Source organism: Vigna unguiculata, chromosome 2 (assembly GCF_037176805.1).
Source record: "Vigna unguiculata cultivar grain cowpea cultivar isolate G323 ecotype 2 chromosome 2, ASM3717680v1, whole genome shotgun sequence".
In the NCBI taxonomy this organism is placed as follows: Eukaryota; Viridiplantae; Streptophyta; class Magnoliopsida; order Fabales; family Fabaceae; genus Vigna; species Vigna unguiculata.
Window position 1 is genome coordinate 18,248,454 of NC_140793.1, and position 17,392 is coordinate 18,265,845.

Below are 17,392 nucleotides of genomic sequence, written 5' to 3' on the forward strand. Positions count from 1 at the left end.
ATATATATAATATTAGGAATTTTTTATTTATTTCTGAATCACATTTTTGCTATTAAAGGATATCAAATTTCCTATATTACTGATTATTTTTCCTCAATATAAATAAAGCACCCAAGTTGTTTCAAAGACACACAGTTTCAGCTTAATATTTCTCTCTACCATAGAGTTTAACAACACTATAAAATTGTATTAAATTACTCAATCATAAATTCAAACTAGTGTTATATGGATGTTAGAAAAAGTTTATTTTGTCTTCTGCAAAATCTTTTAAAGTTGTCCTTTTGTTGTCCCAGTCAATAATCATACAGGATCCTAGGGTGTCGGTTCTCATATCAACCTTCTGTATTTCATATTGCAGATTTTCTATATTAATAGATCAGTTTAGTATCTATCAAATTCATTTTTCTACAAAACTCCTTGTTCTCAACAAGGTATCAGAGCAGGTCCCATCTTGCTCAGTCTGTCACTTCCAATCCATCAGAATCTTGGACAACCACCGATCTGGTGTGCCTTGTCAAGTGATGCACAACCCTAGTGGTCATTGAAACAAAAGCCTTAGCACACGCCACATTTGCCACCTCTCTATACTCTACCCTCCAATGGTCTTCTCTATCTGTCTCATCGGCTCTTCTGCTTTTTGTTTCCACCCTCATTTCAGATTTCCAACCTTGTCTCGGTGGTGTGTTGGTGTTCAGCCCCCTTTTATTCTCCTTTTAGACAGGTGGGTGTTCTCCTTCTTTGGAACTCCCACAGTAACATCAGAAAAACTAAACGGAAAGAATTACATATCTTGGACAACATCTGTCGAACTTTGGCCCCTTGGCCAAAGATTTATTATCCCCATGAAAATGGCAGCAGAGAAATTTCATCAGAGAATACTAAGCAGTGGAAGAAACAGGAATTTCAACTTCGTACTCTGCTTTAGCAATCCATGGAACCCAATATACTAGGGACTCTTGTGACTTTAAATTTGTGCAATTCCTTTTGAAAAACGGTTAAAAGTATCTATGCAAAGGTATTTGTTATATAAAAAATCCTCATCCCATTTACAATTATGAGTTGTCATCAGTTGTCACCTTGTTATGTCTCTTCTGTTTCCTCTTTGACTTCTGAGTATTGTAATACTAATTGGGAAAGATCTCTTATACACAAACGTTCCACTAATGGGTATCACATACCTATTGGAGGCAATATTATTTTGTATAAGAGCAAGAAATAGAATGTAGTTGTTTGATTTCCAGTTGAAGCTGAATATAGGACAATCACTTTAATCGCATGCAAACTTTGTGTGGATCAAACAACTTCTCCGGGAATAGATATTTTGTGAAGATTCAACAAATAAAGTTGTATTGTGGCAATCAAAGTGCACTTCACATAGTCTCTAATGTGTGTTCCATGAAACAACCAAACACATACAAATAGATTGTCATTTCGTTAAAGAAAAGTTACTGACCAAAGAAATTAGTACTGAATTTACCAGCTCCAATGATCAAGTCGTAGATGTTCTGACCAAGTCTATAAGGGGCCCTCGAATTGAGTGAATATGTTCTATGCTTGGTACATACAATTTATATACTCCAACCAGAAAAGTGTTAGAAAAAGTTAATTATTGTCTTCTAGAACATCTTTTAAAACTTTCTTTTACTGCACCAGTCAATCATATAGGGTCCAAGGGGTTCGGTTTTCTTATCAACCTTCTGTATTTCAGATAGCATATTTTTTATATTAATAATTGATCAGTTGAGAATAATCTCCTCAACCTTCATTTTTCTCCAAAACTTCTTACTCTTTATTATGAACATAATAAATTAGCAAGCAATTTAAATCAAAACTCCAGTTTCCCTTTTAAATGAAATAATAACGAGCGTTAAAATTCCATAGTGTACGGTTAATGAACTCTCCAGACTATAATTCCGAATACAACTTCATCTCAACATCCCATACTAATTCAGTATTTTGTCGACTGTATCACTTATTTTAATTTATGTATTTCTATTCTCAATAATGTAAAACTAGAAGCACTGGGAAGGACATTAATAACAGGAAAAGAGATAAAGAGAATTTAACCGAAGAATGTATCTGATAAAAATGAATTTATTGACATAGGTAAGTGAATTCTGAATAGCAAGATACAATACAGTGATGAGAAAATTGTTGAGCATTCAAATGCTACCTAGTATAGAACTACAAAAGGTCTGTCTTTTATTTTCCTTTCATTGTACAAATTGTGATGGAAAACAAAAGGTGTATCACTAGGCTTAAAAAATAATTAAAACTTAATGCAAAGAATATGCACTATCATGTCAAAATGTTCCCTTTACCCACAATAGACTAAGAAAAATGAATTAAAATTTGTGTAAGATATCAAATAAAATTGTTTGAAATATCTTGAGAAGGATTGAGCTTCACAGGTATACCTCTAGCCTTGCAAGCACAACATTACAGATCTTTGAACCTTAACTGATAATTCCCCACTCTTCCAAGTATTACCTAGTCTGAGGATATACTATGTCAAAACATGTAAATAGTTGAAGTCTGCCCATCTTAATCATCAGGAACACCATAAGCATCTTCAACCTGTAACAAATTAGATGATGAATCAGGGTCACAGGAATATAATAGTCATATATAACGAATTGTGTATCTAAAAAAATTTAGGGATTCTTACCTTGACAGTCGAAAAATATATATTATTCAGTCCAAAGAATTTAAACCTCAAAGGCTAAAACCCACTCAAATGTAGGGATGTCTTTTACTCATTAGCCATGTGAGAATGCCAAACCAAGCATAATAAATAACCAATACTTCATCCTTACATAATAAGTTCATTCACAACCTCCAATAACATTCTCAAGATGCCAAACGGCACGCAATTTATAGTCTTTGCTTAGATGCTTCAACAGGGCACTATGTGTGCATGAATCAGGCTGAATATCTCTATCTAGCATATCCTTATACAATCTCAAAGCTTCCTGCCAATGGCCTAAGTTACAGTTCTCGTTTATTAAAATAGTGTAAGTATACTTATTTGGATAAATGCCCTTTGCTTGCATTTCTACAAAAAAATGGTATGCCTGGTCCATCTTTCTCACCTTGCAAAGTCCATTGATTAAAGCATTGTAGGTGATCACATTTGGACATACACCCTTCTCTAGCATCTCAATAAAGTGCAAAATAGCTAGTTCCAGCCTTCCCCTAACTGCATATGAATGAATTAGAACTGTGTAAGTGACAACTGATGGAACTATCCCTTTGCTCAACATCTCATTGAACACCACTCTAGCCTTCCTAAGATGCCCAGCCATCAAGTGAGCGTGGATGATGCTAGTATAAGTTACATGATCTGGAACGATTCCATCGTAGAGCATTTTCTGCACAAGTTTACTTGCTTCTTTCAAATTTCCCAACTTGTGGAGCCCATCAATAAAGACATTATAAGTAATCAAATCAGGAGGAAAGCCTTTGGAAAGCATTTCTTCCTGCATACCAAAAGCCTTATATGGGTCACCAAGCTTCAGCTCACCCACTATTCGAGTTATGTATGCAAAACGATCTGGCTGCAATCCTCTATGCAGCATCTCATCAAATAATTCCTTAGCCATTGGCAAGTTCCCCATCATGCAAAATCCTCTAACAAGAATTGTATACGTAAATACATCAGGATGAGGCCCATGTTGGATCATTTCATCTTTTATCCGCCTGGCCACATCCAAGTCCCCAAATCTGCAAAGACCATCAATAAGCGTATTATAGGTCACGACACTGGGAACTAGACTTCTGTATCTTAACTCAACAAATAAGAGAAAAGCCTCCCCTAAATTTCCCAACCTGCTGTAACCGTAAATTAGAGTGTTGAATGAAATCAAGTCCGGCATCAGATTCTTATTTACCATTACATCTAACAACTGCCTAGCATCACTCACTCTTCCCCACTTACAAAGGCCATACATGATTGTATTGTAGGTCGCCACCGTAGGCAAAACCCCTCTCCTCAACATCTCCTCCACAAGCCTCAAGGCATTATCAAGCATACCTTTCTCACAGTAGCCACGAATCAAAGGATCGTAAGTGTAAGCCGAAACCTTGAGTCCCAATCTCAACATCTCCTCAATCAGTTCCTCGGCCTTCTCCAACTCCCCCTCGTGTGATAAACCATTGACCAAAATATTATAAGTCAATTCGTTGGCCGAACACCCCACCCTCTGCATCTGAATCAAAAGCTGCTGAGCTTGCTGAACCTGCCTTTGCTTGCAAAAGGAATCCAACATTGTATTATATGTAACAGTTGTAGGCCTAATCCCACACTCCATCATCACATTATAAACCTCCCTCGCCACGTTGGTATCCTTAAGCAATCTCAGAACCCTATTACAATTCTTCACATCGGGCAACAACCCCTTAGCAATCATCTTATAAAACACCAACCAGCACATCCCAAGCATAGACTTCTTCGCGTAAATCCAAAGCAACAAATCCAGAAGCTTAACAGATACGTCGGAAGAAAAAACCCCGCCGTCGGTCAAAACATCCACCACGCCGCCCATTATTACTGCCTCCTTCTCCATGATGCAATACGCAGACCGCATCAAGCCGTTCCGCGCGAGAATGTCGAGAATAACGGCATATGCCAATTCAGATCGCTTGAACCCGGTTTGGCCCTCGGCCCATCGAAAGAACCGGAGAGCAGACACGGGCCGGTCTCTAACCGTGTTAAGAACCCGGACCAGCAACTCCGGCTCAGCAACCGCGGCACGGAAAAGCACCACCGAGCGGTTGTTGTTCACAACGGCGTCGTTTGTGCAGAAGGAAAAGGAAGAAGGCAAGGGCACAAGGAAGCGCACTTTGAGGGTTAAGAAGGGTTTTGAGGCTCTACAATAGAGGCTCATTGAGTAGAGTTGTGGCGGCTATGGCGGCGATGCCATCAACAGTTTCAATCGCGCCTCCGCGTGGAACGACCCGCGCCACCTTATTTTCAGCCCCAGCAACGTGCATTAACCCCAGCAGCGTGCACTAACCCTTTTGTCGAACCTCGACTCCTTGTCAACCCTTGTCATTACATTTCCTGTGGTTGCTGGGCAACATAATCAGAACTGCCACGTCAAGACTCTTCACGAGACACTTTTCTTAGTAGCACAAAAAAAAAAAATTCATTACACAACCCTAATTTGATTATATACAATTTCAGTTTCATATTATGATCTATCTTTTTAAACCTTGCTTACGCACATGTGTGTATTTATATTTGTGTTTATTAAAAGAGGTTTAAAGATTGAGCAAATAAATTATAAGTATTTTTAAGAGTATAGTTAAGTTTTGAATCTAATTAACTAAAAAATGATTTATAGGTTTAAATAGTCACTATGTCTTAAAAAATATAAATACTAAAGTTTTGTAAAAATATAAAGGATAAAACATGTTCAAGAATATAAAATAGAGTTTTTAAATATGCAAAAATGTGTAGAGTAGACTCGTCTTGTCACTGTATTGACAAATCTGATTAATATATATTGTTAGACTCATTTAATATATGGACACACTCATTTAATATATATTGTTAAACTCGTATAATCAATATATAGCGAATTTGTCTAATATATATTGCAAAACTCGTCTAATTAGAGGATGGATAAAGTCGTCTAATGTGTATAAATAAGCACATCTAATATATGTCTGAACAAATTCGTCTAAAGTATATTGTTATACTTGTCTAATCAATGTATGGACAAATTCGTCAAAAATGTTGCAAGACTCGTCTGATTAATGTATGAACATACTCATTTAATAAGTATTCTTAGACTCATCTAATTGATGTAAGGAATGACTCATCTAATGTTTTTAGTTATATTTTTCTAATTAGTATATGGACATACTTGTTTAATGTGTATTGTTAGACATGTCTAATGTTTTTTGCTATATTTATCTAAAAAATGTATGAACATACTCATCTAATGTGTATTGCAAAGCTTCATCTAATCAATGAATGAACAGACTTGTCTAATGTATGTTAATAGGCTCATTTAATTTATGTGTTGAAAGACTTGTCTAATGCATACTGTTAGTATCGTCTAATCAATATATGAATGACTCGTCTAATGTGTATTGTTAGACATATCAACACATCGACAAACTCATGTAATTTTTTTGCTTTACTCATCTAATTAATGTATTCATAGACTTGTCTAATAATTTTTGTTATACTCGTCTAATCAACTTATGAAATTTCTTGTCTAGTATTTTTTTTTTTATACTTGTCTAATTAGTATATGGACAGTCTCGTCTAATGTATAGTGTTAGACTCATATAATTTTTTCGCTATATTCATCTAATTAGTGTATGGAAAGACTCACCAAGTCGATACATCAACAGACTCATCTAATGGAGTTATACACAGACTGTAACCGGGTACATGCCGACGTATCGAGTCAATAAACATGAATCAGCTGAAGTATATAATGGAACGGTTAATCAACTAGGCGAATTCACCAATCATAAAGATGACACTTGCACCAACCAATCGTAGCAAGGAGATGCCACCTACTTTAACTTAGGGAAAAGACAATTAAAGCCACTATGAAATAGTGATGGGCCTAAAGTTTGGGCTCCACTAAATCCACACCAAGCCCAATAAAGATTAGGCCACTATAAATGTAATTAAGGCCCGTGGTTTAAACCAAGGTAAAAACTAGATTAATCCCGTATAAAAAAGAGTGAACCCTAGTAATTAAAGGTACACATTTCATTAGTGCATATAATTTGAAATTTGACTTTAAGAGCTTTGCTGACTTGATCGTTGGAGCCTTTTCTGCAAGTAACCCCCCATATTTTATGAAATATCGAGTGACGAAGATATGACAAATAAAACCAAGGTGTATCCATCCGAAAAGCTTGAAGATTGTGGTAAGATAAGGTTTAGGTCTCATAATGATCTAACATTGTCCATGCAGGAACAGTTATACTCGTCTAATCAATGTATTCTTAGACTCGTTTAATCAATATATGAAATGACTGATCTAATTTTCTTATTATACTTATCTAATTAATGTATGAACAAACTCATTTATTGTGTATTGTTAGACTCATCTAATAGTTTTTTATACTCGTCTAATCGGTGTATGGACAGACTCATATAATGTTTATATTGCTAAACTAATATAATATTTATTATATTTTTCTAATATGTGTCGTTGTACTCGTCTAATCAATTTACATATAATATATATATATATTCCTATACTTATATAATGAAAATATAAATACATTAATAGTATATTTTAAAATAATTAGTTTGTTAGTCTTTACCTTTTTTTCATTCTTAATAAAGTCTTATGTTCAGGGTCGGCTCAAGGGTAAAGTGAGTAAAACACTCGCTTTAGGCCTCAAGGATAAGAAGGTCTCCAAAAAAATTACTACTAATATTTCTCTATTAAATTAATTATAAAATTATGTTTAAGAAAAAAAGGCCACAAATTTGTTTTAATACTAATGAATATATCTCTATTATACTAATTATAAAATTATGTTTAAGATAAAAAAAAGTCTCACAAAAATATTTTATTGCTAATATATCTCTATTAAATTAATTATAAGTTTATGCTTGGGAATAAAATTTAATTAAATTATTATTAGTGTATGTTAATTTTTATTGGTAGTAAAAAATTGTAATTAATGAGTTAAAACATTCTTGTAGTAGATTTTAATTTTGTTTACGAGGAAGATAATGATTAGCTATCTTTATTCTCTTATAATTAATATGGATTCTATTTTCTTCTTTAATCTCTCAATGACTTCTCTTAATTATCCTTACTTTATTTCCTTCTAATAGTCTTTTTTCTAGGTTTTCTAGGTTTTGGCAGATTACATCGGTTAAATCTCTTGAATCTCACGTTGCCCGTGTATACCAATTTTTTCAGCCTCATTTCTGGTTAGTGTGTTCTTTCTTTTTATTTGTGTTATTGTTATTTTTATTCTGCTTTAGATTTGTATTAGAATTAGAAATGTGTTTCTTTTGCTTAGTTTTATTTTTCAGTACTTTTAGATCTATGGGTTTTGAGTGTTTTTTTTTTGCATATATCTTGAGGAGAAAGTGAATTTTTTTACAAAACTATTAATTAGATTATGGTTTAATCTTTTGGTGGATAATAGATTAATTGGAGTATTATTCAAAGTTGAGTTTTCTGTAGAAAGATAATTGAAGTTTAGAAAAAAACTTACTATCAAGTTTAGAAGAGCAATATTTTTTAATTATTTTTATTAATGATTAATCTTAAAATAAACAACTTTGCAAGTTTGTGAAAAAGTTAATACTTAAGAATGAAAAAGAGACTTCAAATTTCAAGATACTGCAAGTCTACCATCTAGTTTATTTTCTTGACAACTAGAATAATGTTTTATTGTTTTAATTCATTCACAAAAAAGAGCAAATGACTTGTGTATTACGGTTTGTAGATATTTCATTTTTGAAAGAAAAATACTTAAACCTTGAAAAATCTTTAAAACATGATAATTTGTTGGATATTGATGGATTTGATTTAATTTCAGAGTTAAATATCTTAAGGAAAATTATAGGTTTGGAAAATGATAAACCAATTGACATTCTTAATTATATAGAAAGAATAAATTCTTTTCTAAATGTATATATAACTTATATAATAATGTTAACAATTTTAGTGTTAGTTGTTTCAACCGAAAGAAATTTCTCAAAGCTAAAGATAATAAAAACTTATTTAAGATCAAGAAGGTCTCAAGAAAGATTAAACATATTAGTCCTATTATCTATTGAGAAAAAAATGTTAAATGAAATTAATTATGACAATTTAATAAATAATTTTACATAAAAAAGTTCAAAAATTAAATTTTAAATAAAAGACCTTATTTTTTAAATTTGTTTTAGGCATCCTAAATCGTTGAGTCACCCCTACTTATGCTCTATATTTGCAAATTGAAAATAATAAAAAGTGAATTCAAAAAATATAAAACAAAACTTATAATATGAAGAAGTGTGAATTTTATTACAAATATATAGTTTAAACCTTTGAAATGAATTATTAAGCACAATGTTTTAATTTAAATAATATCAATTTAATTTTTACATACTAAAGGTATAAGAAAATATGTAGTGTAACGTCCCATTTAATAAGTGCGATTAATTAAATGAAATGTCACATAGGATATAACATAAAGAGCGTTGTCATGGAGTATAAGTGTCACTCCTTACAATTTTCCAAAATACACGGAGATAAAATTAAGGCACACCACGATGCCATTAACAAAAGAAGAACAAGAATAAATGTTTTGACAGTTATCCGAAATATATGCTCATAGAGCAAAGACAGTACATAGGCCTCAACCTTAAAGAGTACTCGGAGCAGGGAATCCAACCCAAGAATAGCTACGCAACGAAGTTTCCATTACCCTGATGACCACTAGGGGTTCCCATATATGCTCACATCAATAATTTGATGATCATCGCAAAAGGAGAAAACCACACACAGAACACACAAACAAACAGAAAAGGTAAGCTAGAGTAAAAAGGTTTTATCATACATTTGAGCATGCAATTTAAAAGTCAAGAATACATGAATCAACCAAGCATGTGATAGCAACCAAGTAAGACTCTAAGACTCAATTATCCGGATACATATAATTAGTTGGATTCACTAAATGCTTGCACTTGTGGTGGCCTTTACTACTTTACAGAGTCATTGCCAATGGGTTTCACCCTACCACGCACAAGGTTATCCTTCAAACATCTAAGGCCATTATCCTACCAAAGACTAGGGCCTCCTACTACTCTCACCACTTGAGTCAGTACGCTCTGCGTGAGACTAACTAACTCTTTAGAGCTTCAAGATACAATTCTTACTTGAATCCTTACTTAATTATATATTGAGGCACCACCATGAAACCTTACTAAGAGATTCGTGGAATTACGTCCATTACTTGAGGCACCACCATGAGCTTTCACCAAGAGGGTCATGAAATTACGTCCATTACCTGAGGCACCACCATGAGCTCTCACCAAAAAGGTCATGGAATTACGTCCATTACATGAGGAACCACCATGAGCTCTCACCAAGAAGGTCATGGAATTACGTCCATTACATGAGGCACCACCATGAGCTCTCACCAAGAGGGTCATGAAATTACGTCCATTACATGAGGCACCACCATGAGCTCTCATCAAGAGGGTCATGGAATTACGTCCATTACATGAGGCACCACCATGAGATCTCGCCAAGTGATTCATGGAATTACGTCCTAACCATATCATAGTCATGTCTCACCAACCAATCATAGATTTATCATGCACACCAATCTCATGTCAATATTTAACCAACCATCCAACCATGTTTCATACGCATAATCATACCAAGCTCATCAATTCCAATCCCATTGTGTCATATAGAATACATACAATGCATCATACGTAACTATTTAAAGTAACCAACTAATCAATCATTTGAAACACACACTTATCAAATCACCACTGTCAATCTCTCTCAGGCGAGGAGAACCCCTTGCTCAAGCTGCCATATCTCGCCTTGACAAGATTGTGAACAATGGGCATGTCGAGGTCTCGCTCAAGCTAGCCTATCTCGCTCAGGCGAGACTACTCTCACTCAAGCGAGTGGTTATCGCTTAGGCGAGCCCTCAAAGTAGAGAGGGGGTAAGCTGCTGCTGTTCTTGCTTAGGCGAGAACTCCTCGCTTAAGCCAGAGCTTTCATTTTGGATGACCACCCAACTCGCTTGGGCGAGTTCAGCAGAACTCACTACTCTCACTCGTGCGAAACCAAATCCAAACCATCACAGCAGTGCAAGTAATAGGTTATCACGCAACAAACAACATACATCAATCACCCAAAGTGTAAAACAAACCAAGCAGGCAGAATAACATGAAAACAGTAGAACCCTATCTTCCCTTACCTTATCAAAAGTTATTGTGACGGTGTTTAGGCAAGCAGAATGGTACCACAGGTCCAATAACAGCTTCGTGAGCTGGTAACACTAATACCAAAACAAGTACGGGTTACTACGATGAACCCTAGTTGGAATCACGAAAATCAAACTAGAGAAGAAAGAGTATGAGTTGAGGGCCAACTGATGTGAAATAGAAATAAAGTTCACTAGCTCGACGAAGAATGTGACCCAAACCCTAGCAGAGCTCTGTTGGAGGAGAAAAGAGAGAGAGAGAGAGAGGAAGTGAGCTGTTTTGCAAAGTGAGTAGAATGAAAGGAAACAAGGGTTGTAAGGGGTCTTGGGTACCCCTATGGGCTGTGTTGGTATCGCGCAGCGGAATGTTTGAGCGTGCGGACAAAAACCAAGAGGGGGGTTAATTGGGTTCTTAATAAAAATTGTGCTTTTAAAATTTTTCCTTTTAAAATCAAATATCAATTAAAATTATCTCCTTTATTTTAATAAACACGATAAAATAAAGAGAGTAGAGAAGAGAAAATTGCACAGAGTATTTATACTGGTTCAGATCAAAAGATCCTACGTCCAGTTGTTAATCTCTAAAAAACGAGATTAACTCAATCACTAAAATAAACCAAACTTACAATCAATGATAAGAAAGATTAGGGTTTAGAAAACACCTCTCTTGAATCACACAAGAGATGAAGACACCTCCCTTGAAATCCACAAGGGATGAAAACACCTTCCTTGAATCACACAAGGAATGAACACCTCCTTTGGATCCCACAAAGGATGATCGGCTTCTCCTAGCAACAGCAGCAGCACTCAATCACTCAAGATCCCACTTGATGAAAGTTATCGCTCTACCCACACTAGGTTTTTCAAAGCCTTCCCACAGAGAGTTCTCAAGTACTCAGACTTCTCTAACTTCTGTGTGTATTGATAATGAAAGCCTACCACTCTATTTATAGAAGCCTATTTAGGAATTAGGTTAAGAATATGAAAAGTTAAGTCATAACTGCCATAGATAATCGATTATCATAAGTGATAATCGATTATCACAAAAACTTTTCTAAAAATATTTTTCTTGCTGTGATAATCTATTATCAGTCAGGATAATCTATTATCAGCAGGTGATAATCGATTATCAGCAGTGATAATCGATTATTCCAGAGGCTTTTCTCAAAAAATAGTTTTAACTTAGATAATCGATTATCACTAAGAATAATCAATTATTCCAGTAAGTTTTGCAGATAAAAAAAATTCTCTTGGTGCTCTACTACTTGGATTTTGCCTTTTGACTCTTGACATGCTAATTTAACTATTTTAAATAACAAACACAAATTACAAGACTTAAGCAACTAAACCCTTAAGTCTTCAATGCATCTCTTGAATCAAAGCATTCTTTTAAGTCTTCAACATTTTTCCATGCATCATCATCAAGTCTTCCATACTTCTTCATAAGTCATCATCATCATCAAAACTCCTTATTGGAAGAAGATGTCCATCTTCTTCTTTTTGTCAACAATCTCCCCGTTTTTGATGATGATCAAAAATTACTGAAGACTTGTGATATGTCATGTTCTTAATAAACAACTTAAGAGAAAAGAGTAGTTAATCAAAATAAAAGATAATTAATTTTTCTCTCCTTTTAAAACATAAGGTATTACAAGATATCAATAAACACATATCTTTCCCTTAAATAGGTACCACTTATCACAAGATAATAACACAAAAATATCTCCCCCTTTTTTATCATAATAAAAAATGAATTCTTTAGACAACTCCCCCTAAATCAGATAACTTAAGTTCCCTTAAAAAATTATTTAAGATATAAAAACTCCTCCTACATATAATATTTCTCCTTTTTGATACAAACATTTCAAGAACAAATACTCCCCCTTAATCAAAGACTCCCCCTAAATGAAAGAGAGACTCTAAAGATTAAAAAATATGGGTTTAAAGAAGGAAATGTTATATTAACAAAATGAACTCCAACGTTTAATTTGCATTTATGAAGTACCTAGTTGTTGCTCATGGTCTAAATTTTTGAAAAGCTCATTCAAACGGTAAAAAAAATTTGAAAATATATGTCCTACTATGCAAGATAATCGATTATCAGCTTAAGATAATCGATTTCGATTATTGGTTCATATCCACGAACAAAAATTTCCAGATTTGCTGATAATCGATTATTACCTGAGGTAATCGATTACTGATAATCGATTATCACCTGAGATAATCGATTATCACAACGGAGTTTTTCGGAAAACACTGAAATTAATGATTTTTACCACTTTTTCACATATCTAATATTCAAACCCATTATAAAATCATATAACTCACCAGGATACCAAAAGTTTGACAAATATACTAGCTCTTTGAACATCCAAAGGGACTTTCTTGATTTTTTTTTTTAAATATCATGTGAGATAGAGAACAATAACATTTTGGTCCCCAATAAACTTCTTTGGGTCCTTTGAGGTTAGAGACATGTTACTTTATAATAGGAATCCACGCACATATTCCATTAGGGACATCAAAATGTTTGATTCTACATTTATTTGAAGTGTGCCCCTTTAACATACAATAAAAACATGTTACACAATTTATATTCCTAGAATAAGGTTTACCTTTTTCTACCCATACCCTATGGGCTCTTTTATTCTTATTCTTAGGAGCTTGCTTGTTGTTACTTAAATCATTTTTCTTAAAATTAGGCTTTTTAACACTTTTAATTTCTAATGCATCTTCAAGTTATTTTTCTAGAATATTTAAATCAAACATATAGCTTTTACAAGATGCACATTCAATAATTTCAGTCTCTTTATTTTCTAAAATTGAAATTTTATTTTTCAAGACTTCTTCTTCTTCAAGAGTGTTTTCAAACTTACTTTGTAACTCCTTAAAATCATATTTTAATTTCTTGTGAGCAGCATCTAACTTACTAGATTTATGAAGTAGTTGTTGAAATGCATCATACAAAGAATCGTAATCATTGTCATTACTACAAGAACTTACCTCACTGTCAGAAGAGTCATGGTCAGCAATCAAACATAGATTTACTTCCTCATCAGATTCACTAGAGTTGGATAAGCTTGAAGAAAAACTTGACGAAGAACTTGAATCGTTATCCTCCCATTTCTTTTTCTTGAAAACCTTTTTTCCCTTCTTTTCTTTACCCTTTTTAGCATTTGGGCAGTCCGCTTTTATGTGACCTGTTTCACCACATCCATAGCAATTGAAATTTGAAACAAAGTTTTGGTTTTCGTTTTTATACCTTTTGTGATGACCTTTGCCATTGCTCTTCATAAACTTTGTGAACTTCTTTATCATTAGACTCATATTCTCATCATCAGAGTCATCATCTTCTTTGGGGCTTTTGCTTTTGATGATCTCAAATTTGAAAGCTATGTTTCTTTTCCTTCCTTGGTCATCTTCTTCATTTAAACGCCCAAGTTCAAGTTCATGCTCTCTCAATTTACCAAAAAGAGCCGCCATGGACATTGTTGTAAGATTTTGAGATTCAGTGATCACGGTAACCTTTGGCTACCATGTCCTGTTCAAAGATTTCAAAATTTTAATATTTAATTCATCAATATCAAAAATTTTACCTAACTCAGAGAGATGATTAACGATGTGGGTGAATCTCTTCTGCACATCATAAATGGTTTCGCCTTGTTGCATTCGAAACATCTCATATTCTTGAATTAATGAGTTCTTCCTTGCACGCTTAACATCATTTGTTCCTTCATGGGTTACTCGTAAAATCTCCCACATTTCCTGGGCACTTGTACAAACTGAAATTCTATAAAATTCATCAAGAGTTAGTGCAGATGATATTATATTTCTGGCCCTAACATCATATTGAGCCCTTCTATTTTCTTCCGTAGTCCATTGGGAAAAGGGCTTAGGTTCCTGCAAATTATTAACAGTAATAGTAGGAACAAAAGGACCATTTAAAATAGCATCCCAAATACCTCTATCAATAGACTCCAAAAGATTTGCATCCTGATTTTCCAGAAAGGATAATTTTCACCAGTAAATAGAGGAGGTCTGTTGATAGACGCACCCTCAGCAAAGGTTTGATTTTGTCCAACCATTTTCGAATTTTTTTTTTTGAATAACTATCAAAGCAAGCTCTGATACCAATTGTTGGTATCGCGCAGCGGAATGTTTGAGCGTGCGGACAAAAACCAAGAGGGGGGTTAATTGGGTTCTTAATAAAAAATGTGCTTTTAAAATTTTCCCTTTTAAAATCAAATATCAATTAAAATTATCTCCTTTATTTTAATAAACACGATAAAATAAAGAGAGTAGAGAAGAGAAAATTGCACAGAGTATTTATACTGGTTCAGATCAAAAGATCCTACGTCCAGTTGTTAATCTCTAAAAAACGAGATTAACTCAATCACTAAAATAAACCAAACTTACAATCAATGATAAGAAAGATTAGGGTTTAGAAAACACCTCCCTTGAATCACACAAGAGATGAAGACACCTCCCTTGAAATCTACAAGGGATGAAAACACCTTCCTTGAATCACACAAGGAATGAACACCTCCTTTGAATCCCACAAAGGATGATCGGCTTCTCCTAGCAACAACAGCAGCACTCAATCACTCAAGATCCCACTTGATGAAAGTTATCGCTCTACCCACACTAGGTTTTTCAAAGCCTTCCCACATAGAGTTCTCAAGTACTCAGACTTCTCTAACTTCTGTGTGTATTGATAATGAAAGCCTACCACTCTATTTATAGAAGCCTATTTAGGAATTAGGTTAAGAATATGAAAAGTTAAGTCATAACTGCCATAGATAATCGATTATCATAAGTGATAATCGATTATCACAAAAACTTTTCTAAAAATATTTTTCTTGCTGTGATAATCTATTATCAGTCAGGATAATCTATTATCAGCAAGTGATAATCGATTATTCCAGAGGTTTTTCTCAAAAAATAGTTTTAACTTAGATAATCGATTATCACTAAGAATAATCGATTGTTCCAGTAAGTTTTGCAGATAAAAAAAAATTCTCTTGGTGCTCTACTACTTGGATTTTGCCTTTTGACTCTTGACATGCTAATTTAACTATTTTAAATAACAAACACAAATTACAAGACTTAAACAACTAAACCCTTAAGTCTTTAATGCATCTCTTGAATCAAAGCATTCTTTTAAGTCTTCAACATTTTTCCATGCATCATCATCAAGTCTTCTATACTTCTTCATAAGTCATCATCATCATCAAAATTTCTTATTGGAAGAAGATGTCCATCTTCTTCTTTTTGTCAACAGGCTGGCCTTAGGCCCATTAGAATAGGACATGCCCTTAAACATTAGGGTCAAAATAAAAGTGGGTCTTACATGCAGCAAAGAGAATATTTATATTATAATTTATAAAAAAAAAGGTAAATGTAATATTTTGTTACCATGTTTTTTAGACAAAATTATTACATGATAAATTTTTTATATGTAAAAAATTTGTATTATCAATAATTATATATTATTTTTTAAATAATATTATTTTAAGAAGTAAACATAAAATAATTTTTTCTAAATTTTATTTTATTAAATGATCAAGTAATTAAAAATCATAAAATAATAGAATTAAAAATGAAAAAATATAATATAGAAAAAAATTAATATTATAAATATAAGTTACTTTTATCTAATATTTTTTTATATAGGGGTAGTGTTTGTTGTTAGACTCATAATGAATATACATATAATTTATATTCCTAAACTCAATGAAAATATAAATACTTTAATACTTTAGTATATTTTAAGACTCTTTATTAGCTTTTACTTTTAATTTTGTCTTATTAAAGTCACAAGTTCTAACATTTTGAAGTTGAAAATATTAGTTTAATTTTTACGTAAAAAAATGAAGAAAATTCAACAATAAAATTATTTATATAATAATTTAATATGAAAATGATAAATAATTTTTTTAACAACTTTTTGTAAAATAAAGTTATTACATGATAATTTTTTATATGATAGTGTAAATAACTTTTATCATTAATAAATATATATTATTTTTTAAAATAATATTATTTTAAGAATTAAAAGTAAAATATATTTTTCTAAATATAATTTTATTAAATGACTAAATAATTAGAAATCATAAAGGAAAAAACTAAAAATGAAACAATAGTATTAAATAAATAATTTAAATATAATTTATTTTTTGATAATTTATTAAATAACCAACTAATTAGAAATTATAAAGGATAAAAAATAAGAATAAAAAAATAGTATAGAGAAAACGAACTAGTACTTCAAATATAAGTTATTCTTCAATGATAAATATATTAAAAATAGATTAGAAACAAAAATTAAGGTTCAAATATATCTAAGGACACAATTGATGATGGTTAAAATATGTCGAAGGACACAATTGACGTGAAAATACATTAGAAAGGAATTTTTAAAATAATTTTAGAAATGCTTATCATGAATTAAATTTTGATTAAC

General features: G+C 32.8%; 1 protein-coding gene across 2 annotated transcripts; it reads right to left on the reverse strand.

Moving 5' to 3' along the window:
* Positions 1-2,076: 2,076 nt before the first annotated feature.
* LOC114174180 (Pentatricopeptide repeat (PPR) superfamily protein) lies at positions 2,077-5,123 on the reverse strand. Of its 2 annotated transcripts, XM_028058968.2 has the most exons (3): positions 3,829-5,123; positions 2,669-3,723; positions 2,077-2,577 (listed from the first exon to the last, which is right to left on the reverse strand). In XM_028058968.2, exons 1-2 carry the CDS (start codon positions 4,884-4,886, stop codon positions 2,826-2,828), a joined length of 1,956 nt encoding a protein of 651 aa, XP_027914769.1. In that variant the 5' UTR covers positions 4,887-5,123; the 3' UTR covers positions 2,077-2,577; positions 2,669-2,825. The 2 variants fall into 2 exon arrangements, with proteins under 2 accessions (XP_027914769.1, XP_027914767.1); XM_028058966.2 differs by having other exon boundaries at positions 2,669-5,123.
* Between the last annotated feature and the right edge of the window lie 12,269 nt (positions 5,124-17,392).

Coding starts and splice junctions, on each gene's coding strand:
- LOC114174180 (XM_028058966.2), bottom strand. CDS start 4,886: ATGAGCCTCTATTGTAGAGCCTCAAAACCCTTCTTAACCCTCAAAGTG.